Genomic DNA, 24,848 nt, shown 5'->3' with positions numbered 1-24,848 from the left:
TTCAAAACAGATGCCTTTAATATCATCATATGCATATATTTAATATCACACTTAATCAGCCACATGAACTGACAAAAACCACAAAAATAAAATGAGGAAACTAAGTGGGATATGCTGGGTCAATTACTTAGAACATGTGTTGATAAATGTGGGGAAAGAAGGCAGATTCTACAGGAACAGGTGAAATGTGCAACATAGATTTCTTTCAGGCACCAGTACAAAATCTCTGTACACAAGTATTCATGAGTCTTTTCCACCTAAACTGTTGGAATTGTTTTTTGAACAGGGAGGTGGCAATACTGCTGGCTTATAACCAATATACTTGATATAGTCCCTATGGAGTCACCACAAAGCTTCTGCACTGATACAGAGGCCACAACCAACTTTTTACTTCTTAAAAAGTAGTGACCTGTAGCTTGACTTGCCCACTTTCCTCTATTCATTTCCACCAACTGCTCCTTCCGAGATTGTGAGACAACATGTATCAACTGCAGGCTCTGGTCTCTGAACCCTTTCAATGCTAGGGATGAAGCAATTTGAGTTCTTTCAGCTAAACAATGTTCTCTGTCAGGACTCCAGAAGTGTCCCTTCTCTGCAGAAGCACCTGCCCTCTGAAATGAGACTCCCCCTAGATATGGATGCCTTGTGGTGTTTTGAAGGTACTTGAGGACCTGGGTTTTCTTCTAGAAGTTTGGTGAGTGAACTTCCCTTGCTTTGTGTAGGTTTCTCCCTTTTTTTCCGATTTTTAGCATTTTTGCTCTTTTTTATTTTGTTACACTTATGAGTCAGTAACATTGGGAATTGGCTAACATATAAATTTAATAAACACATGAATAAAATAAACACTGGAAGTCTATTGTTATGCAGGTAATCCTTCAGTTTCTACAGCAATTGGGTCCATAATTTCCATTGCTAAGTGATATAATAGTAAAGAGAGACCCCAGATGACTGCATTGCTTAGCAAAGGCAGTACCTGCATCCCACCTTCCAATAAGCAAACTCAGTGAGGAAGCCAGCAGGAAGTTGCAAAACCCAGGTGGCTTGCAAGCAGGCTGGCAAGCAGGTAAGCAGCCATTTCTGGGTGGGAGAGAGTGGGAGGGAGAGTGAGTATATCAAGATCGCTGTTGAGGCAAGGTATAAGTCCGGTGAGGCTTGGGCTGGCTGCTGCTGAAGGTGCACAAGTGGAAGGGATTGGGGTGACTACTTCTGGGTGGGGGAGTGGCTATGTAGGGTGTGGGTGGCTGGCGAGGTGCGGTTGCCCAAGGGGCTGATGGTGAGTGTGTGGATGGGAGAGGATTATCTGAGCAACTTGTGACCCTCTTTACTGGCTTCCTCATTGATTCTGCTTGTGGGAAGCTGGTAGAGAAGGTCATAAATGCAATCACATGAACACAGAACACTGTGACTGTCATAACTGCAAACTGGCTGCCTAGTTTCTAGATCACAACCACATGGCCATGGCGGGTGCTGGAATGGTTGGAACTTCAAGTACCAGTTGTAACCAGCACTCATTCAGCATAAATTGTAACTGAATGATTGCTGAACAAGTGGTTGTTAACTCAGGAATACATGCTAAGTATAAGAACAGAAACTAATAGTTGCCACATATTGTCTTCAGCTGGCATCTTATCTGCTCTCCTCCCAAGGTGTGCGTGTTTGTGAGAAGAGAATGAACTTCTTCTCATGTAGATTCATGGAAACTGATGCATAGTCCTGATCCTTTTCATGCTATCATCCCCTACTACATTATGGTTTTTGTTCAAGGTGTGTTAAGTATATTATGAATTTAAAATTATATCAATAAATGTTATCATTTCCTGAACTCAGTACATAATTATCTCATTAATGATAAGTAAGAATTATGAAATGTCTGGGAACACTGGACTCAAGAAACGTCACAGGACTTACCTATTATCCTGTTTATAATGATCCCAATCTCTATGATCTTTTCCATTGCTGAAAGTGGAATAAGGCCTTTTTCTTGAATCACTTTTTTTGTACGAATCTCCATGAAGTCTGTCTTTGTGATGATCATGATACTGTGATAAGTATCTGTCAGAGGAATAACTGTCCCTACTACTGTCATCATGATTTGTGTTCTCTTTTAACCGTTCCACATCTGCTTAAATGGAAATAGAGGTGCATCAGCAATTTATATATTTGCAAATGCTTGCAAACAATGATCTTTAACATAAGGTATTTTATATTATTTCTAGCAACATACACACATCTCTATGCAAATTACACTTTTTTAAAAAATTGGAGAACTGTGAAATTCAGGGCAGTATTGATATGCCATTTGGTTTGTGGAAAGTATAAATTAAATAGGTTTATACTAAAGTGGAAATGGAAATATTTTCCCATTTCATAGAGATATTTAAAATTGGAATACGAAAACAGTATGGAGAATATGTCCTTATAATACAATATTGTATAACAATTAGCATAATAGTTAATAGCTTACCTGGATTTCTAATCAAATTTGTGTTCACACCGCTATTGATATTTTGTTCATTATACTGCTGGAAAAAGTCAAATAAAATATTATTTAGGTTTCATTTGATAAGTTTCAACTAGATCAGGGAACCCCAACCCCAGGTTTGTGGGCTGGCACAGGGCTGCGGCATGAAGAAACTGGGCCGCACAAGCAAAGCCCCATCCATGGGATACATTTTTTATTCGTAACAAAACAGCGTGCAGCATTATCTGCAAGTATTTAATAACTCTCCCCCCTCACCTGTGTTTCCTGGCGTTTTTTAATTGCATGTTTGTACAATTTGTGTAGTTTTCTGGCATCAAATTCAGTAAATTTGGAAACAAAAATCCACAAATTCCTAATATTGAAAAAAAGAAAGAAAGAAAAAAATGTAGACTTAATTTTAACAGGTTACATTTCTCAACTATCAGTAAATTACTGCTATGATTCAATACTGCCTTATTTATTAGATGTTCTTATTCAAAGACAAATTAGACCATGTTCCAGATAAAAAATGAATTAGGTGGCTAATTATGAAATAATTTGCACAAAAATACAAGTCTTAAACTCGGCAGAGAATACTTGGTTCCAACGTATTACTTTAACACAGTAGCGGCTGTAACAGAGATCAATTTCCACCTAGTGGTAATCCTATAAACTGTTTAATGATAAAGCAACTAAAAGCTCAGTAGATCTGTGTATTTACTTACTTTCTCCACTGTTTAATTTGTTCAGGATTTGTGTATTCTTTTAGACATTCAGTTATATGGTCTCCAATTTTTATGAGACACTGTCTAGTATGTTCTAGTTGTTCTCTTTCTGAAAGACCTTTCTCTGGTCTATCCAGCTGCTTCAATGCCGCTTTGACAGGCCTCATTCTTTCTTTGCACTGTAAAAAAAATGATATTCATATATTCACAAACAATATTCAGAGTTCTGCTAAACAAGTTGATACTTACATACACATAAAATTTACAGTAGAGTGATTCCATTTACACTTGTTCTTATATTGAAAGCCTTCTATTACAAATTAATGTAACTTTCAATTTTATATTAAACATCAGATTAAAATAATAAATATTTAAAACTAACTATGCACAAGTAGATCATTACTGAAATGGAAAAAGCAAAAAAATTTCAGAGGTATCTAAGTTACCTATTGCAACTTGTAACAACTTTTCCCAATTATTTCAGGTTCATGGGCACATTTTGAACTGGGAAAGTGTCATATGATCGTTAACTTTGTTCTTAAGTGCAACTCCCTTTCTATTCTTTTGAAATAGCAACAGATAAATAGTTACAACTTTCCTATGGTTTTGAAATCTGAACTAGGATTCCAAGCTGACAGTTTCTACAGGTATGGTTAATCTTCAGAAAAGCCTTTTTAATAATTTTTAGTAAGTGGGATGGTCCATTGTGACTGGAACTCTGATTCATACTTTCTGTGCTTCTGTTCAGGTACCTAGTCAAGATACTCCACAGCCTTTTTGTAAAAAATAGTCCCTATAGTTAACTATAATTACACAAAAATGGCTCTGTTCTGACAGACTGAAAATATTTTTTTTTGCCACATGCTGTTATTTTCTATTTTTCATTATTTATCCAACACAAAGGCTAGGCCATCATCTAATTTTGGTCAATACTTGCTGCAATAGTTATCCTCCTAAAAGAAGATCTAAAGGGTTAAGGTGATAGGCCAGAAATAGGAAGATCAAGTTTGTAGTCCAACTTCAGTCATGGAAGCTCACTGGGTGACTTTAGACCAGTCACTCTCTTTCAGCTCAGCACACCTCATGAAGTAATTCTTGTAGAAAAAAATAGATGCGCTAACTCTAATATGAGACGCAGGGTATACATTTATCAAATAACAACAGACAGTCTGTCATAATCACGCAGTATCTTGGCCAGCAATGCCATTTTGCAGAAGGAGACTCTGAGATGGCAGTAGTGCGTCAGAGCCCAACTAAACTTTGCAAAATTTTACCTGCTGAGAAAATTCTACCTCTCAACACTCCTTTGCTCCCATATTAGTTGACGTTGCCGGTGATAAAACACCACTTTTCTAGAAATCAGCCAGAATCCCAAATCCATTAGTTAAACTCTATATGGATTTTTTTTTTTCCTGACAACAGATTGTACATATGCAATTCACAACAAGGCAAACAAAGTGGTATGATCAAATAACAATATATTTGCTAGTACTGAAGATAATCTTACTATACTGAACGTTTTCTGATCCAACTCTTCTGAATCTTCTGATATAGGAACAGGTTCACCACTTGCTGTTATATGAACAGGTGTGTCTGCTGAAGGGTTTTTTTTTATTTTGTCTTTGCTGTCAGATTTATAATCATTTGTCTACAAATAAAAAAATCAAGAGTCTAAAATGCTGCGAACAATGTAATTTATTGGACATATGCTTTGTTATTCCATAGCATCCTGAACTGGGTAGATTTCATTCAAAGACTGAATTGAAGGGGAAACCCCTCCCCCCCATACACAAATGAAGCATATTATAGGATGAAGGCGCAGAACCTCAGTCACAGATTTGACTGTTCCACTAACTCCTCAACATGGGATAGGTTTGCCAATAAGTTTCAAAAGCTGTAACTAAACTACAATATTTTAAGCAAGGAAAAGAAAAAACAAACTTTAGCATTATTTAATTTTGATTAAATTTTGCTGTTTTTCCTGTCCCGTGTACATTTGGAGTGAAGCTCCTGACATACATGTGTATGCCTGGAAAAGACTGGCCAGCTCTTGAGTAATAGAATACAGCCCTGTTATAAAAGAGATCAAGCAATCTAATAGGGCTTAATTACCTTTTCTTCTTTAACTTCTTTTTCTTTGTGGGAGTATTCTTTTCCTTTGCTTTCCCTCTTTTCTTTCATATCTTTTTCTTTCATGTCCTTCTTGTCCTCTTTTTCTTTTTTCTCCCTTTTTAGTTCCTTTTTATTTTCCTTACTTTCTCTTTTTTCATCAGCCTGCTTTTTCAAAGCAATATCTGCATCAAGATTTTCTTCATTTTCTTTTTCCATTTTTATCTTACTTGGATTTTTCAATGAAACCATTTCATCCTATAACATATAAACATATCTGCTGAAATGAAAAATCTAAACGTTTGATTGGCATATAAATGGACAAGCGATATGCATCAGAAACAAAAGGAAACAGTGATATTATTTAGCAATTTTGTCATTTGTTCTGACACATTCTTCTATTTTATTCCTCTTGTCAATTATTGGCTTTTTAAAAATCTTATTATTCAATGAAACACAGGTAAATTGGATTTGGAGTGTTAAAATGACTAGACATTCTTTGCTATTTAAATCTAATTTTCAAATTATTTCTATTTATAATCAATGATGAAGGAAAAAACGCTTAACGTATCTACCATTTCCCCTTTTCTTGTATTATTTCCCATTAATGTATTTTATTAAAACAAAAATCTTTTCAGGCAACAGTTGATTTTACAATTTTAAACAATTATTTAAACACTACTAATTTTTTCCTCAGCTTAGCAATCACAGGAAAAATCCTAAGTGTAACCTAAAAATAAATAAAATAAAATAAATACCAAATAAAAACATTTGGTAGAGTATGCCTAATTTTTCATTCTACTTTTTATCTTAATATTATAATTAAATTTTTTCTTCCATTTTTTTAATGTTTTATTAAAATGTTTTATTAATTATTTTATTAGAATGTTGTACTCTAAATCATGTTAAGAGGCCCTTCTTCAAGTCAGAATCCCAGCCATATTTTTTAAGACTTTAAGAAACAAATAAATGTCAATCTTATTTTGCAATTTGCTAAAAAGGTCATGTATTGTAGGAATGAAAATAAGCAGGCAACTGGAGATTGTAATTTCTGATTCTTAGTTCAGGAAACTTAAATAAAGTTACATTTTTAAGGTAAAAAGACATTTTAAAAGCCTACCTACTGTTCTTTGCTCTTTCTTGAATAAAAAAAAAAATCTTCTTAAAATCTATATTTTAAATTATTTTAATTTGAGGTACATAAGCATTTTCAAAAACACAGGAATATCCTAAATATATGCAATGTTCCACTGCCACTTAGCAATGACTTCTAATAAGAGACATTTATTGTATAATACAATAAAACAGGTTTAAGAAAAAATCTTATTTCACTTTTATGCTGACTGCATTCTTCAAGTTGTTGCCTTAAATTAGAGAGTTAGTTTACCATGGGATCTAAAACACAAATATACCAGAAATCACCTTAGGAATTTCATTTAGATCCCAAACCTGTGATTTTGATATCAGTTTTATACAATTTTTCCCAATGTGAAGATTGAATAAACTGGTAATAAAATAGCTAAATAAATTTATAGATAACATTTTCAATATATTCACCTTGCTATCTTCTTCTTCCTCTTCATCAGACTTATCTGAAGGTGGTGGTGATGTGTCACTCTTTAACTCCTCTTTCATTTTTATTGCTTTTATAATCTTGCTCTTTTTCATTCTTAACTTTCTTCTCTTGGAACCTCCCTAAATATAAGAAAAGCATTGTGAGTATCAGAAAGATGCTAAGACTTATTTTTAGTGTCTTATTGTTTCTAAAAATCAATGAGTTGCATGTTTTAAATTTTAAAAATAACAAGAATCATACCCAGAACTAGTTAATAAATAAGCATGAACAATTTGTTCAGGGAGAATCCTGATTTAACCTATCTATATATGGACAGATATAGAGGTAATTTCAAAATGTAAATAATGTAAGCAGATATATTACATATCTATAAGATGAATGTTCAGCATCTTGCTTTTTGCTGCAACAGGTTACTTACTATTCCAGAAAGTCTTTGTGCTTCTTTTCTTGCAATATCCTTATTCAATAATTTTATGAGGTAGTCTGCACGGGTCTGCAACTGCTTGGCTTGGGGTTTCTTATCTGGGTCATCTGGTAGAATCTGAAAGCACAATTTAATATATTTTCTTCAGAATATATCAGTAGCAATATAGTGGATATGGACAAAATTGAAGTTAAAATTGAAAATATATTATGGATCTATGTATTTATATATTTGATTCAAATCTGATGCTGCCCATTCCAAATTGATTCTGGGAGGCTCACAATATATGTTCCTAACCAGTAAATGTTCACATTAAAGTATAATATTTGATCTATTTAACTTCCTAGCATCCCTATATCTATCTGTATAGTGCAATACATAGAAACACTGAGACACAATTTTTGTTGTGGGGAAATACTGTAGGAGGAGGAAGGAACATTATGCATGTTCATCACTTTGAGTTATAAAGTAATAAATATGGGATGAAATGAACAATAAACAAAGGAATACTCCAGATGACCAAGAAAGAAAACTTACCTATACAGATGAAATGGAATAATATGGAATTAAATGTTAAGACCTATTCATTCTTGAAATATATTACCCAGCTGCTATACAGCAAAATGTACATTCAATTTGTGGCACTTTCTCTCTCTTTTTTTTTTTTTGAATTTGATTTTTATTATAACATATAACAATGTATGTATAACATACATTCAATACATTTTCGGTTCATTGGTGCAAATATATATATATACATCTACATACATTATTACTTGTCTTTTATTTGATATTGTTTCTTAAAGCTAAATTTAATTTCAAAACACTTAAAGATAATAGTGCTCAAATCTCTAAGACTAGATGTAATACTGTTCATTTCTCCATGGATTTTGTTTATTAATTAATACTTAATCTCTGTACTCTATTTCCTTCTTTATTTCTTTTACCCATCCATTTGTACCACATGTCCCACATGCTATAAAATTCCGAATCCTCTCTGTCATTAATTTCTGAAGTCAGTTTATTCATTTCGGCGCACTCCAGTATTTTGCCATAACATGTTCTTGAGGTGGTATTTGTTTTTCTTTCCAATACTGGGCAAAGGAAATTCTAGCAGCTGTCAGAATATGTATAATTAAATACTTTTTCTTTTTTGCATATTCAATTTTCAAAATTCCCAGGAGAAAGGCTTTTGGTTCGAAATCAAAATTTTCTTTTATTATTTCTCTAATCCACATCCATATCATCCTCCAGAATTTTTGTGCCTGATTACAAGTCCACCAGCAGTGATAGAAAGTACCCTGCTGATGGTCACATTTCCAACGTTTAGAGCTCGAATTGGGGTAGATCTTTGCTATCCTAGCTGGGGCCATATGCCATCTGTAAAACAGCTTGTATTGGTTTCCTTGTAAGTCATCGCCTTTGTCATTTTAAGATTATTATTCCATATTGAATCCCATTCGTTCAGATTTATATTCTGTCCTATATTTTTGGCCCATGCTAACTTGTGACACTTTCTCTTATGGACATGTACTGAATCAAATAGATGGCATTATTGATGTAAATCAAAATTTACATTTTGATGGTTTTGAAATATTTTGCTGATTAAAATGCACTAAAAAAGTAAGGGGAACCCATAGAAAAATATTTTCTTATTTTTCTGTAGACATCATGGAAATAGTAATATAAAATCCCAAATGAATTAACTAAGATAGTATGGCACCAGCTAATCTCTCACTGCAGAGTTCCAAAATAAAAAGTCACTATGAACACTCCACTAAGAAACAGCTTTAATCTTTCAAGCAACATTATATTTAATGAATAGAAAAAAGATTTACCTTGTGTGTCAAGCTGAGATCTGGGTCCATTTTTATCATTTCCCAGCTACCATATCCATACTCATAAATGCCTATTAGAAGGTTGGAATCATCTTCCTTACCCCAATCCATATCAAAATGAGCAGCCTTAGTGTGACAAGGAATGGTGTATCTAAACAAAAAGTGAGTATGCTTCAGAAGTAATGTCTAAGAATAGAACGCAAGCAATAAAAAACAAAGAACATGTTTAACTAAATATTTATTACCATTGTAAACTTATTTCTCCACTGTGTATATTAACAGTTCTGTGAAAACTGTTAGATGATGAATGAACTGTGACTATTTTGGGATCATTAAAATGTTTTAACATTTCTTAAAACATTTGAGTGCAGTGATAGACATTGATCATTATACCATAGTCACTTTAATAGTGTCACCAAATTGGCAATAGGATTACAAGCTCAGGAACTAGTTCAGAATTCAGCCATTATAAAATAGCAACTCCTTTGCTTGAATGAAATCACGCAAAGCGTGATTACGATTGTCAGAGTTTCTACTTAAGAAAACAAATACGGACATACAAACCTCTTCCTTTCCTCTGGATCTGAAGGAATGGATTTATGCAATGGTTCCAGCTCTTCTTCATGTGAGATGACCAATTTTGCATTTACTTGTACCCCTGATATTCGGAATGTTGGGCCTTTAACTTTTCCAAGTCTACCTCCTTAAATTTAGAATGCAACAAAGGGAAAGTATTAGACTTTCTTACTCTCTTTATATAAACACTCCAAAATGTGAAAAAAACCAAAAGGCTCTACAGTTCAATATAAAACCACCCAAAGGAGTACAGCCAATTAAACAAAATTATGTCTCAAAAGCAAATAATGCATAAGATATAAACATAGTGACTAGGAATGCTGACTTTTGAAAACATGAGGTAAAAAAAATTGAAACAGTAATTATGAATAAAGATAGTACTTGACCTATGATCACAATTGAGCCCAACGTTTCTGTTGCTAAGCAAGGCAGTTATTAAGTAAGTTTTGCCGCATTTTACTACCTTTTTTGCCACAATTGTTAAGCAAATCACTTTAGTTGTTAAGTGAATTACAGTATGTGGTTGTTAAGTGAATCTAGCTTCCCTCATTGACTTTGCTTACTGGAAGCCAGCTGGGAAGCTTACAAATCGTGGTCACATGACCCTAAAACAGTGGTTAGGATTAGGGAGACAGAGCTGGAAATCAGGTAAGATGGCAAGAGGACTCACATCTTGCTCCATGCGCCCCAAAATAATAAGACCTCCTCGAAAATAAGGCCAAGCGCTTATTTCGGGGTTCAAAAAAAATATAAGACAGGGTCTTATTTTCAGGAAAACACAGTAAATGAGTTGTTACAAGTCAAGGACTACCTATATAAAATCTTACCACAGTATTACCTAATACTGGTTATATTAAGTGTATAGATAGTCCCTGAGTTATGACTATTTGTTCAGTGACTGTCTGAATTTACCACGGTACAAAAAAAATAATTCTGAAATTACAGTGACCTGGCAGGCATGAACAAAATTTGGATGCCTAGCAGACCAGTCTGAGTTATGACTGCAAAGGGGCTTCAACTCCCCCACCCCCCCGGTCACATATCTCATCATCTCTGTCTTTTTGGTTCCCTGCTCTCAACACCCAGCTGACCTCTGCTGTCTTCGTGCTCCTGATGCTGACCAAATGTGCCCACACTGGCCCTTCAAAAGGCAGCTGTTGACTGCACATGGTCTTCTTTTTGAGGTAGAAAGTAGTTTCCTCACAAGGCCTGGAGAAGATCTCATGCAGGCAGCAGCTGCCTTGCAAAGGGCCACACCTCAGCAGGAACAAGAACATAGCAAAAGTCAGTGGAGCACTGGGTGGCAGAAGCCTTGTAGTATAGGTTGGTGAGGAAGTCTGGGTGTTTCTGGAGTAGCTGAGGTTTTCATGCCATGGGTGCTGAGGCTTCATTGGGCTGGGGTGGCTGCATGTTGCAGCTCAGGGACTTCTTACAGGCCGAGAAGCACTGAATACCAAAAAGCCAAAGCTGCAGCATGGCAAACAGCCATTGGACCACACAGCCCTGAAAGGCAGCTGCAAGAAAGCCAAAATGGCAGAGATGAAGAAGAATAGGCAGTTGGGGGGACGGGGGGGAAGCTGAAGGGGAAGACATTTCATGTGGTCACACTTTATGCGGTCACTTAAGGGGTCACACTTTATGACCATATTGCTTAGTGGCAGAAATTCTGATTCCAATTGCTAGTGTAACTTGTTAACTACCTATATGACACTATTTTTCTTGTTCTTCAAGTTTAATAGAGACAGATCCATTCTTAGGTTCTTAAAATAGTAAGGTTTTATACATGATGAGAAATTAGCCCAATAGATAAGAACAGTTAATATAGCATTGGTGAAATACATAAATGGGAATATTTAGCATTAGTCAAAATGGGCAAAGAAATGGGAGTTACTGAAAATAATCTATTATGTCTCCTATTCACTTTACAACTATTTTTTTCACTTTTTAATTTTTGTGATTGTTGCCAATAATGTTCTAAGGTAACATGCTATACTGGATGTATCTGGAAACAGGAGGAGGAGAAAATACATCAACAAATGGGAAACTGCTGTCAGCCATATCAGCAATAACCTGTTCATAAACTCAAGGGCACGACCAAGGGATGTTATGATTTTTTATGGAACAAAAAGGTGTAATCTGAACTCTTTGCTTGGGTTCATACCACATAGCTGTTGTTAAGCACTCTGTACCTGCTCTTTCTTGTCCAGATGAGTTGTCTTTCAAAGCTTTGAAGCATCCATTATGTACAAGGTCTCCAAGCCGTCGGAGATCTATCTCAGATTTATCCACTAATTCAGCATCTCTAGCTATGGCATCTAATCTGCAACAGGTTAACATTACAATTCCAGTTTCAATAGTACCAAACATTTTACATCATAAAAAAAACCTATAAAACCATTAATGCTAGACATTTCAATAAAGTTCTTATTAAGAAAGAAAAGACAATCAATCCATCTCCTTGTAATAGTAATTGATATTTTCAGTAATTCATTTGCCAGTTTTTTTCCTTATTTCTGAAGATTTTCATTACAGGGGAAGAATAGGAAAAATATCTCTATTTTTTGTGTGAGAGGGTGATTTATTATTTTCTAAGCTTTTACATCTCTAGTTTTTTAATTTGGCTTTTTTCTCTTATTATTTTCTTATAATATAAATTTGACAGTTCTATTTACTGACTTTAAAATAGAAAAAATCCTTGTTGCAGGAGTAAGTAAATGCTACAGAATTCTGGCTTTCATGCACAGAACTGTATATATTTTCCTTTTGTTTGTCTTTTAAAGTAGCATTGGAATACTTCACTATAAAATAGAAATTCCACTTATTAGTTATTTACCTTTCAAGAGGTCCCCCAAATTTCTTGTAACTCTTGATAAACCTAAGAAAAACAGTTTTGATAAATTAAGTGGAAAATTATTCTTGTTTTAAAATAAACCACTATAAGCAGAGAAAAGAAAAATATTTATCTATCTTAGTGAATAATGACAAATTAGAAATGATTGTCTCACAGAAAAAGTTCATATAAAGCCTTTTAGAAAAGCTGATGAGCATTTTTACTTTTTAAATTGAAATAGATTCGGATAATACACATTATGATGATGTGTTCCTTACCTCCGAATCTCTGCATCACTAAATCCTTTAATGTTTTCCCGGGGAATGGTCCGTGGTCTTCCACGTTTTTTTGGTCGTTTTCTTTCTGAGACAGAGTCACTGTCTGATCCAGAATATCTTCTGTTTCTACAACGTCTTCCTTCATTTCCATTAAAACTTATCTATTATTTTTTAAAAAAAGAGTGCAGAGGTGCTCAAATTCAATCTTAACATTTAGCATTTCAAATAAACAATTGTTCTAAAACAAAAGACAATGTAGAGGTGAACCCTTTTCAAAGGTCAAGCGTACTTGTTTTGCACAGTTTCTCATTCTTGGAAGCATATAAATTTCTTCCAATTCCTTTTGTCTTTCTTCTTCTTCTAATCTTCGTCTCTGGACCTCTGGAATTATTTCTTCCCAATTTCTTGAATTTTGTTCAGGCTCCAATTCAATATCATCTTCATCCATATTAGAAAAGTTGGCCACCTGTAAAAATATTGTTTTACCAGACACAATACAAATGCACACATTATATAGTGTACATATTGTGACAAAATACAGTATATAAATTACCAAACCAAGCCAATAAAATACTGATAAGAAACTAATTCATTTAATTGTAATACTTGCACATTTGACCAAACGTGCTTCAATTATTTATATTCCTCTGCATTAAAAGCTCTGCTGTAATGGAAATAAAGGCTAAACTAATTTAAACTAGAGCTGTATGTATGCTTATGTAGAAATGAATACCATCAAATTTGGAAATGCTCATTTACAAGTAAACATGCATGTTAATACCTTAAACTGAGAGAGCAATTCATCTCCCACACTTAATGGTCCAGTTTCGTTTTCCCGTGTTTCAGCTCTCTTCAATATTTCATCTATGTCCATTTCCTAAGAATATGAAATAAAATTATACAATTGAATTTTGGTTTTGAATTACAGATAAATAAAATGCAAGGAAGTTAATTTGCTTGTACCTGCGGTTCCTGTTCTTCCCCTTCTGGTTCTTTGAAAAGTTCCTCAGCACCAAATTTCAGAATAGCTGACAGTTCCTCTTTGTTAAAAGGAGCAGAGCTGAAAATGAACAATAATAATTTTAAGGAATGCTGAGGATACTCAACTGTATATTTCAACCCAGGGCATTCATGTGATATTGATGCTGCATCCTGGTATCAGGAGAGTGTGCAAGTCTGGATGAGGAACAGATTCAGGCTCAATTCTGACAAAACCGAGTGGTTCTTATAATCTGGGCCCCTGGGCTCTGTGGATATTTCATCCTTAGTTCTACATAGGGTAGCAATCCGGGGGCCATCATGGACTTATAGGTTCTCCTCAAAAACCAGGTGGTGGTGGTGGTCCAGACAGACTTCATATATATCTATTGCAGCCATTATGCCATTCTGGATCAGGATTCAGATGGCAATTCACACCATAGTCATTTCACAAACAGCCTCCTAGATCAGTCTACCTGGAGCTAATCCTGAAGCCATTACAAAGTGCTGGTAGCACAAGCATGGCAGCACACGCAGTAATAAGAATGCACACTATAACAATAGTAACATCACTACTCTGAAAGCTGCACTGGTTATCATTTGGTGCCAGTGTAATTCCAAATGTTGACTACCAGTCATACAACCCTTCATAGCTCAAATATTGATTTATTGGAAGAACTGTCTATCTCCAATATTTCTGTCTGCTCAGTAAGTTCAGGAAAATTAGGTGAGATCTAGAACTTCTCAAATAAGCAATGTCACCTCTTGGGACCTAGGAAGCCTGCTTTTTCAGTCACAGTACCTAAATTCTGAAATATTAGAGATACATATTGCTCTTCCTCCCACATTCAAAAAGTCACTAAAAATCTGGCTACTCCTTTAGACCTTGGGACAGAGTGGTTGTTGAGCCCATATAGTTTTTAAATTGTTTTTATGTATGTTTTTCTTCTGCACGCATATTTATGTTTTGTGCTCTTTTTCTGTCATTTCTAGGTTTTAATGTGTAAACTGCTCAGAGTTGTCTGGAGTTAAATAATCATAATAACTAAATATTTAAAAAATACATTCAGATATAATTGATTTTTTGAATCTCTAGATCAGAGGGTCTCCAATCCCTGGGCTGCAGCCCACTACCGGGCCATTGCCTGTTCGGAACCAGGCCACGCAAGCGGCGTGCACGGGCTTGCAGTTCATGCATGTGCCTGATGCTCACATGGAACCATCCCCCCTTTCCCACACCGGTCCGCCAAGCTGGAAAGGTTGGGGACCGCTGTTCTGGATTCTTATCTCTGATAGTTTATAACAAAACAAAACAAAAATCTTATTTTGCTCACATCCTTTTCTTCTTCAATACCTATCCCTACTTGTTTTGATCGTCCCACTCACCATATTTCTCCCCCTTTTTTTGAGCAACTTGAACTTGGCCTTTACAGAATAGTTGCTGCAGAAGAATGAAGCAACAGGTAAGTATCTTCTTCCATATCCCAATAATTCAGGAATGAAGAGAAATGGGGATTCTCAGTAATATATATGTATACTTGTCAAAAGAACTACACCTCACTAATTAATAGGAGCCTGGATAGCTCTGCAGACTAAAGCACTGTAATTTAACACCAGCTGTCTGCAATTAAAGTAAGTTCGAATCTTGCCAGGCTCAAGGTTGACTCAGCCTTCCATCCTTTCTAAGGTAGGTAAACTGAGGACCCAGTTTGTGGGGGAAATAAGCTGACTTTATATAAAATATACAAAAGTATGAAGGCTATTGCTTAGCGCACTGTAAGCCGCCCTTAGTCTCTGGAGAAGGGCGGCATATAAATCAAATTTAAATAAATAAATAAATAAATAAATAAATAAATAAATAAATAAAAACACATTACTTTTGTACTTTAGGGAGGTCTATAACACACACACACACATACACACACACACACACACACCTACCTAGATGGTGCGGAACCTGTATGTAATACAGTTTTTCCTGTAGTGTCCATTCTCTGAATAACTAGATGATCTAAAACCATTTTCTTCTTGGCTCTCTCCAAAATTTCTTCCTCTACTGATCCTTTGGTCACTAAACGATAAATGTTAACCTATGGGTAAAATAAAGAAACATTTAAAAGTTACATAGGAAAACAGAAGTTACTATTTAGAGCAATATGCATTCTGAAATGGAATAATATGTATTTTATTATTTACAAACGTGTATTATATTTGAATCATATAGGTAGCACTTCTGGCTCTCATAAAATGTCATGCCCCCCTCCACCCTCGTATTTCGGGCATTTGGCAACTGGTGACCACAATTTGGAACTTTTTAAAAGCTGATTTCTAGCAAAAAATGTCCACTCAGGAGAATGGAATTACTTAATGATCACATGATTTGGACTTACAACCACATGATTTACTTAACGATCACTGTAAAAATGGTTGAAAAAATCAGGTCTGGTCTCGTGGTGCCATTCAGGTACCAATCGGGGTTGTTAGTCGAAGATTACTTGTCTCTCACCGTTCAATATATGTACTTAAATGAACCATATAACGTATCTATTTTCAAGGAGTAAAATTCTGCAGCAATGAACCACAGGAATAGAGCATCTTTAACTACCTTGATTAACCATTCAGTGAATACAAATAGAGATAAAATGCAGGAAAATTTAAATGTTTGTGCTCTGATATACCAAACATTAAATTAGAATTTAAATTTCAAACCTGTTTTTTTTGTCCGATTCTGTGTGCTCTAGCCTGAGCTTGCAGATCATTTTGAGGGTTCCAGTCAGAATCAAATATAACAACAGTATCAGCAGATGCCAAATTTATACCTAGACCTCCAGCTCTTGTAGACAGTAAAAAGCAAAAATCCTGAAATTAAGAGAAGAATTAAATATTGGAAAATGCATATGATACCATACATATTTGTGAGCTAAGCTGTCTAAGTTAAATGGAAGGAAAAGTTTAAGAGTTTTCTGCATCTTTTTGCTGCAACCTCATAGATTTCTGGATTTTTGCAGCTCTATCCGATAGCCCCATCAATGCCATAATTTAGTACAGTAAACTTCTAAGTTAACTCATTAATCTTTGTTTAGTGGACTTTGACAAAATGCAAATAAATAAATATACGTTGCATTGGGTCAATGGCAGAGGTGGCTGATGAAAGAAAGGTGCCAGAAGATTGGGGCAGATGAGATCTGCAACAGTGGCAGCTGCTAAAGAGAAAAGAGGAGAGACAGGATGATGTATGAAAGCTTTGTTTTGTTTACAAACGCTGCCTATTCATTGTTTTTAGGATTACAAGAAACTGTTAATTTGATAGACATTCATCTTTAACAGGTACTCCTTTTTCAATTAGTCTGTTAAATCAGGGCTTTACCATAATGACACATTTTTAACCCTGTTGTTTGGTGAATCTCTAAACACACCAACATTTGCTTCTTCATGTGTACCGTGTTTCCCCGAAAATAAGACCCTGTCTTATATTTTTTTGAAGGCCAAGTGTTTGGCCTTATTGCCATGCACTCAAAAGCCCTATTGGACTTATTATCAGGGGATGTCTTATTTTGGGGGAAATAGGGTACAAGAAAAAAAAAACACAGCATATTAAGTTTATTTTTTTATTAGTCTCATACTTGTTATGGTAAACTCAGACTTGAACAAAGAGTTTAACAGTTAGCAGCCTGTTTCAGAGTTAATAGATGAGTCACCATCTAAGGACCTGCAGGAAGTTATGATGGGATTTCTGGTAATCAACAGAAGCATTACCACTGGCCTCTAGAGATACGACTTTGAGCTGCCATTTCCCCCCTACACCACGAAGAGCAAAGAGCAAAGGCGCTCTACAAAGTTCTTCGTAAGACAAGATCTGTGCTGTAATGTTATGCGGAAATAACCTTGGGAGGCAGGGCAACAAGATACAAACAGGAACAATCAGATAAAAGACAGTTTAGCCCACAATAAGAACGTGGATGGGACATGAAACTTCCTAGCTTTTGGACTATAAAGGCAAGAAGGAGGAGTACTTTCATACTTGCAAAATTCTGTTAATGTAACATTACAATAAAATAGAATTAATTCATCTGGTCATGTTTACTGTTAGGTCTGCTTCATAAGGCTGACATGTGCCCTCCCATAATGAGCAGTATCAACAGACTCTATTTAAGTAAAGCAGGAAAGCAAAGCCTCTCTGTTGGACACAACCATTCACTAACCCGACTTTGTATACTTTGAATCTTGACTTTTGAATCCCGTGACTTTGATTTTAGACCCCCAATTGGCTGACAAATTTTCTATTACACTCTGACTCTTGGAGCCTACTCTATTTTTTTTTTTTTGTCTGCTGCTTTGCACTTGGAAATTTAAAGCATACTTATTTGATTTTTGAAACTTCTTGCTTGTGTCTGTGCATGTTTAGTTTGGGACCTAATACTTATCTTAAAAAAAGAAAAAGACAATTAACTGCCTACCTCAGAGGCTTCTGCATTAAAATGATCCAATGCTTGTTTCCTAATTTCTCCTTTTATTGACCCATCTAGTCTCTGTGGGAGAGGGTGGAGAGAGAAAACAATTGTGTAAGTATGTAAACAAGCATGAATAATGAATAATTCAATAATGGAAACAAATGCACTCAGTCATGTAGCTAAAGAATAACATTCTTACTTGAAATGGAAACTGACGATATTTCAAATATTCAGCTAAGATGTCCAGCATCCGCACCATCTGAGAGAATATAAGTACTCTACTGCCACGCTCTCGTAAGCGAATCAGCAGCTTGTCTAAAAGAATTAGCTTCCCACTACTCCGGATCAAGTTCTTTAAATGAAAAATAAATTATTACACTTTCAGTTTCTGTTTTTGTTTCTTTTAAAAAAAATGTTTGACAGGAAGAAGATTATATTATTTATTTATTTGTCAAGCATATATAAGGTAATATATATAAGTATAAGCATGAATTGAATACATAAAATGAATACAAATAGAGGGAACATTAGGTCAAGGATGGTAGGCACGCTGGTGCTCTTATGCACGCACCTTACAGACCTCTTAGGAATGGGGTGAGGTCAACAGTAGAGAGTTTAAGGTTAAAGTTTTGGGGGTTTGGGGAAGAAACCACAGAGTCAGGTAGTGCATTCCACGCATTGACCACTCTGTTACTGAAGTCTTATTTTCTGCAATCGAGTTTGGAGCGGTTTACCTTGAGTTTGTATCTATTATTTGCTTTATGTATTGTTGTGGTTCAAGCTGAAGTAGTCATTGACAGGTAGAACATTGTGGCAGATAATTTTATGTATACTGCACTTAGGTCAGGCCAAAGTCGGCGTAGTTCAGTTGTCTAAGCCCAAAATTTGAAGTCTGGTGGCATAAGGTATTTTATTGCAGGTAGAGGAATGGAGGACGTTTCTCATAAAATATCTCTGGACTCTCTCAATTGTATTTGTCCGATATGTATATTTATATATATTTAATATATATATTTAATATATGTTATATATTTACAAGACAACATTAATGCATTTCTATGAGAATTGCTAGAACCTCATGTCTAAAAAAACAAAAAAAAACCACCCCAAAGTAAAGTAAAAAAATTAATCTTGGCTTTACATATATTAATCCATAGAAGTGTATCATAAACTAAAATTGCGTAAAAGTAAGACTAGTATTGGTACTACCTAGCAATGTTTTTTATACAACCATATGAGACAACTCACTCATATTTTGCTGTTGTACACAAGATAAGAGAAATGGGTCTAAGCCAAAAGGGAGAAATGACTAAGAACCCCTAGTAAAATAGAATTCTCATCAAGAATTTTCCAGTTTGTATCTTGGTCCCTCAGCGTAAGGAGGACCATCTCTAAAGATCTCAAAGTTGATAAAGACAAAGACTGAAATAGAAAAGATGCAATAGCATACCAGATTCTGTTATCTAGTCCTTATTACCAGTCTTGCAAATTAAGTTAGTCATCCATTTTTAAGGGCAGTCAGATATAGAATGCATCCCAGTTTTATTCAAATAGCATTTATCCTTGTGGAGACAATTTACAGATAGTCCTCTACTTATGACCCCAATTGTGACCAGAATTTCTAGTGTAAGTCATTGTGATCATAAATCAAATCAGACCTGATTTTATGACAAATTTTGCAATGGTCATTAAGTGAATTGTTGCAGTCATTAAGCAAATCATATGTTCATTAAGTGTAACAGGCTTTTCTAATAGGCATTTCTTGCTGGAAACTGACATAAAATTGTGATCATGTGATATAGGACACTGCAACCAATCATAAATGTGAGCCAGTTGTCAAGTGCCTGAATTAGATCATGTGACTACAGGGAAAGTACAACAGTTATAAGTGTGAGTACATGTCTTTAATTACCTTTTCTAAGCCCTTCATAATTTTAAGCTGTCATTACATGAATGGTTGTATCAAGGACTACTAGTATCTTGTATGTATGTATTTACACACATAATTTCACATACTGTCCCCAATTCAATCTTATCTATAGTTATCATGAGAAAGTTATTATAAAAGGTACATCTTCCTAAGTCTCTCTTTTTCAGACCTGTTGCTTATTTGCTTGATTTCTAACAGTTACCATAAAACAAATTTACAAGTAATTTCAGTTGCTTAATATAATTATAAATAATAGTTTTCAGTTTTACAAAAAAAATGTTGAGATAAATTTGTGTGATCAAAATGTAAGGCTTTGCAGGCAAATATTTTTAAAGGCAACCCCATAGAGCAGAGGTGGGCAACTGTGGTCCTTTTACAACCTGTGGACTTCAACTCCCAGAATTCCTGATAGCCAAGCTGGCTCAGGAATTCTGGGAGTTGAAGTCCACAGGTTGTAAAAGGGCCACAGTTGCCTACCCCTGCCATAGAGAATGCATTACAGTAATCCAATTGGGAAATGACTAGATGACTGACTGTGAGCAGAGCACCCCATCTAGGAATAGGCGCAACTGGTGCAAGACACAAAGCTGTGCAAAGAGCCTTTTAGCCACAACTACTCCCCGCTTTTTGAGTCAAGAAGGACCCCAGATTGTAGTGTGGATCTGTCTGGGCTCATAAATCTCCCTCCAGCACCAAAGACCTGAAATTGGCAGTACCCAAATCCCAGAGCCACTCATTCTTGCTAGAGTTCAACTTAAGTGAAATGAATATCGCTAATCCACTTATTTTCCTTTGCTTAGAACATAGAATAACAGAATTTGAAATGATCCTGCCTTACTGAAATCTAAGTAAACCATATCCACAGTATTTCCCTGATCCACTAATTTGGTCACTCTCTCAAAGAATGCAATGAGGCTTGATTCTTGCGTTTATTTTTCTGTTTTGTAAACTGTATAACTGAAAGAAGATATATATAATATAACTGTAAAAGTATAATAAAACCAGCATCTTGAGTGACAAACCACTAAATCTCACTCAAAATAATGTGTGACTCTTGGAGTACATAATATAACAATTTAATGGATATTTACCTGTAAGGCCTCCTGTTTGTTATAGAATTCGTTATCATCTGGTGGCTTAATGAGGTAGCAATGATTACAACACTTTTTGAGTTCCATCATGATATTCAGAAAGCCTGAGGTACTGCCTTTTGAGCCCTTACTTAGGGCTTTGTAATTCCTTGTTAAAATCCACCTATGACATTAAAAACATTGTTGATAACAAGACTGTAGAAAACAAAACATAAAACAAGAGACATGGCAATTTGCATGTATTTTGTATTGTTCTAATAAACATAATAAATGACTTACTTGTAATACTGCTTTTGCAATGCACTCATTTCCATTCTTAAAATTTGTTCAACCTTGGCAGGCAGAGATTTTTCTACATCTTTCTTAACTCTCCTCAACAGAAATGGTTCAAGTTCTTTGTGAAGGCTTGCATAACCAAATTCCCTTCCTTTCCCATGTTCTTCTTCAAAATCTTCCCAAGAAGAGAATCTTCAATAAAAAAATCCCCCCATTGTTAATTTGCAATACATTCAAAGAGATTAAATTAATTTAAATATTAGTTTCACTAAGTATTATATATTCAGAATACAAAATAATACTTAAGAATTACAGGTGGTCCTCGTGTAATGATCACTCAACTGTGGCTATGTGTTACTTCCAGTATTACAAATAGTACATCTTTAATTATTTAAAGATTAATTACAAATAGTACATCTTTAAATAATTATGAGTTAAGGAGGGGAACATGACATTTACACTGATATCTTGTTGTTTCTATAAGCATCTAGGTGATCATCAAAGATACAAGTAGATATTTGGACTAAACCATCAGCACCATTCATATATTGTTACCTTATAGTAAGCAAGAAAATGAGCACTGAGATTCATTCTATTTATGTTAAAAAGAAACCCTAAATCAGTTCACTGATACTGGATTTTACAGTCTACAGCAGGGCTGTCAAACTTGTGGCCCATGGGCCAGATGCACCATGGGCTGCTTGCCCACACCCGGTTTAGCAAAGGAGAAAAAAGTCATGATTTGTCACATGATGACACAAGTTTGACACCCCTAGTCTGCAGCATTTTGGATATATTTTTTCCCTTTAAAGTCAGTGAAAATTAATTCTGAAAAGATTCTTCCACACAGCCATGTATATAATAGGTGGCCTTCATGAGAATTTGTAATTTATCTCCAAACCAGCCAGTTTAAATTTCTTGATGTAATAGTTACTGATTTTCTTAAAATTTAAAGTCTAAATATAATAAAGTAGCAAAGTTATCAAGTTTTATCTGAGTAGAAATAGCACCCAAAATACAACAGAACTGAAACAGGGTGATTCAAAAAGATAAGTTTTTATCCATTAAAACAAGATAAATATAAACCAAATTGCAGCCTTACTATATATGTTTGTCAATAAGGCCATGCAATATGATTACCTACTTTTCTGGCATGATGAAATGAAGCAGGGACCACAGCTCTTTCAGGGAGTTTTGTAGAGGTGTTCCAGTGATAAGAAGGCGATGATTAGATTTGAAGTCTATTAATGTCTTATATAAGAGGGAGTCATCATTTTTTAATCGATGGGCTTCATCTACTCCTATAAAGGCCCAATTTAAGCCTCCAAGGAATGACTTTTTAGAAGGAAAAAAACCCACAATAAGTATGCTTCCTTTTAAAAAAAAATATATTTAATATAACAATTTAAAGTAAATTATGGACAGTAAAAATTACACAGGTAAGTAAACAATAATATAAGAAGGCAGAGAAACCATTTTATCCAAAGCCCTGGAAGCATAGTGTTGATTAGTTTTCTTTTTCTTTTTTTCCAATAGGATGGAAATTATTTCTACCAGCCTTATCAAATCATACGTTTTTCCATAATTCTGATGGAAAGGAAGAAATGAATCCTATAGGTGCACAAGATTTTCTTTCAATCTTGTTAAGAATGTCCCCTTTCAGTTTGCTGAAGGAGGAAGTACCGTTTCCCTGAAAATAAGACCCAACCAGAAAATAAGTCTAGTACGATTTTCAGGCTGCTCGTAATATAAGCCCTACCCCCAAAATAAGCCCATTAAGATTGTCAGCCAGATGGATGCATTTAGTACCGTATTTCCCCCAAAATAAGCCCTAACCAGAAAATAAGTCCTAATGTGTCTTTTGGAGCAAAAATTAATATAAGACCCGGTCTTATTTTTGGGGAAACAGGGTAGTATAAAAAGCATTCTGAAAGATTCAGTCTTCTTTTTGATGATAGGCCTCGTTTTTTCCATCTTTGAAGAGAAATATCCAAAATATCCAAGCTATATTTGGTAGTTATTGGTATGTATCATAACAATCAATCTAGTTTCTTATTTTTAACTGAAAAAGTAACGTGTTTTGAATATTCAGTTATAATCTTTAGAAATTATTAAATTAATCAGTCTAATTACTAACCTTATCTTTCAGCAGAATTTCATAGGTTGTCAATAAGATGTTAAATTTTAATCGTTTTGTCTGTGGATGCATCCATTCATGAGTTCTTATCTATAAGAAAAAATCAGTGAAACACAAGGTCACAGGGTTTTTTTAAAAAAAATCTATGAAACAGCTAATATAAACAATTTTATTAATTTTAAAATACACCAATATAAACACAAATTGTATATATAAACACATGATAATATATGGAATAGGAAAGGAGCACAAAATAGAAATGGGATTAATAAACAGCTCTGTTTAACTTCTCTATGAGAAAGAAGGATAGCAAAAATCCATTGATAACCCATTATCCATCTGGTGAAGAGATTGAAGTTCAATTCAATCCAATCAAAAGACTTAAAGAACAGCACTTTCAGTTTTTAAAGCTTTTCTCATTAACTGATCAAGTCAAAAGTTGATCTGAAATTAATAAACGCCAATGAAAATAAACCAAAACTGTAATTCTCTATCAACTTATTTCAACTATTGCCCCTGACTAGTGGACAAATGGACAGCTTGGTATGGGCCCTGAGGGAGTCCGGGTCACCACTGCCATTCCTACCTGAGGGGACAGTCTCCTGACTTTGCTCTAGAACATACTATATCTGCCCAAGCATCGTGAGAGGATGCCTGGAAGAAGCACCCCTGGATATGCAGTAATGGCATAAGACTCTCTCCACTGTCGTGGGAGGACAGTGGAGTCCAGCTTCCCACATCTTCAAGTTTGCTTCCTTCTGTCCTCAGGACTTTTAGACACTATGAACCCTGCCAGAGGTCATCCTCACCTCTTCCGTTTGTGCATGTACTCTACCGCTGAACTTCTTGCGCTGCGAGACTCCCCCCTCTCGCAGGCCTGGCCCTCCACGTTATCGAGGGCCTACCTTGATGATGGATTTTGGAACCCAGAGAGGTGGCATGCCGCAAAGAGGGGGTTGAGGGGTTTTTTATCTAAAGTTTTAGTCAATCTTTTAAAGGGTTCCGGGAGGGGGGAGGGTTGGATTAGAAATCGGGTTGAGGGTATGGGGGAAAACCCACTAAGGGGAGGGTTGGGTCTGGCCACGAAGCACGGTGTGGGAGGTGGGGGGCCCAGGGTCGACGGGGGGGGGGGTCAGAGCTTATACAGATAGTATTTTTAACATCAATT

General features: G+C 35.3%; 1 protein-coding gene across 2 annotated transcripts in view; it reads right to left on the bottom strand.

The window, feature by feature from the left end:
• Nucleotides 1-24,848, bottom strand: part of CHD1 (chromodomain helicase DNA binding protein 1) — a 62,901-nt gene that overhangs the window by 1,441 nt on the left and 36,612 nt on the right. Inside the window, exons 13-36 of one of the 2 annotated variants that reach the window (XM_070938763.1) lie at nt 23,681-23,770; nt 22,688-22,878; nt 21,547-21,735; nt 21,268-21,430; nt 18,446-18,598; nt 18,253-18,324; nt 16,505-16,654; nt 15,737-15,885; nt 13,781-13,877; nt 13,599-13,694; nt 13,107-13,283; nt 12,818-12,978; nt 12,543-12,584; nt 11,899-12,029; nt 9,698-9,836; nt 9,134-9,284; nt 7,290-7,412; nt 6,853-6,990; nt 5,299-5,553; nt 4,694-4,834; nt 3,187-3,365; nt 2,738-2,834; nt 2,465-2,519; nt 1,909-2,119 (exon numbers count right to left, since the gene is read on the bottom strand). In XM_070938763.1, coding sequence (XP_070794864.1) covers nt 1,909-2,119; nt 2,465-2,519; nt 2,738-2,834; nt 3,187-3,365; nt 4,694-4,834; nt 5,299-5,553; nt 6,853-6,990; nt 7,290-7,412; nt 9,134-9,284; nt 9,698-9,836; nt 11,899-12,029; nt 12,543-12,584; nt 12,818-12,978; nt 13,107-13,283; nt 13,599-13,694; nt 13,781-13,877; nt 15,737-15,885; nt 16,505-16,654; nt 18,253-18,324; nt 18,446-18,598; nt 21,268-21,430; nt 21,547-21,735; nt 22,688-22,878; nt 23,681-23,770 — 3,350 coding nt within the window. Of the gene's footprint in view, nt 1-1,908; nt 2,120-2,464; nt 2,523-2,737; nt 2,835-3,186; nt 3,366-4,693; nt 4,835-5,298; nt 5,554-6,852; nt 6,991-7,289; nt 7,413-9,133; nt 9,285-9,697; nt 9,837-11,898; nt 12,030-12,542; nt 12,585-12,817; nt 12,979-13,106; nt 13,284-13,598; nt 13,695-13,780; nt 13,878-15,736; nt 15,886-16,504; nt 16,655-18,252; nt 18,325-18,445; nt 18,599-21,267; nt 21,431-21,546; nt 21,736-22,687; nt 22,879-23,680; nt 23,771-24,848 lie in introns of both variants that reach the window. The other variant, XM_070938762.1, reaches the window with a different exon arrangement.

The sequence above is a fragment of the Pituophis catenifer genome, unplaced genomic scaffold, assembly GCF_029215685.1.
Source record: "Pituophis catenifer annectens isolate HBS135680 unplaced genomic scaffold, rPitCat1.0.hap2 SCAF_2, whole genome shotgun sequence".
Classification (NCBI taxonomy): Eukaryota; Metazoa; Chordata; class Lepidosauria; order Squamata; family Colubridae; genus Pituophis; species Pituophis catenifer.
Note: the sequence above shows the minus strand (reverse complement) of the source record. Positions and strands in the feature narration are given on the sequence as shown.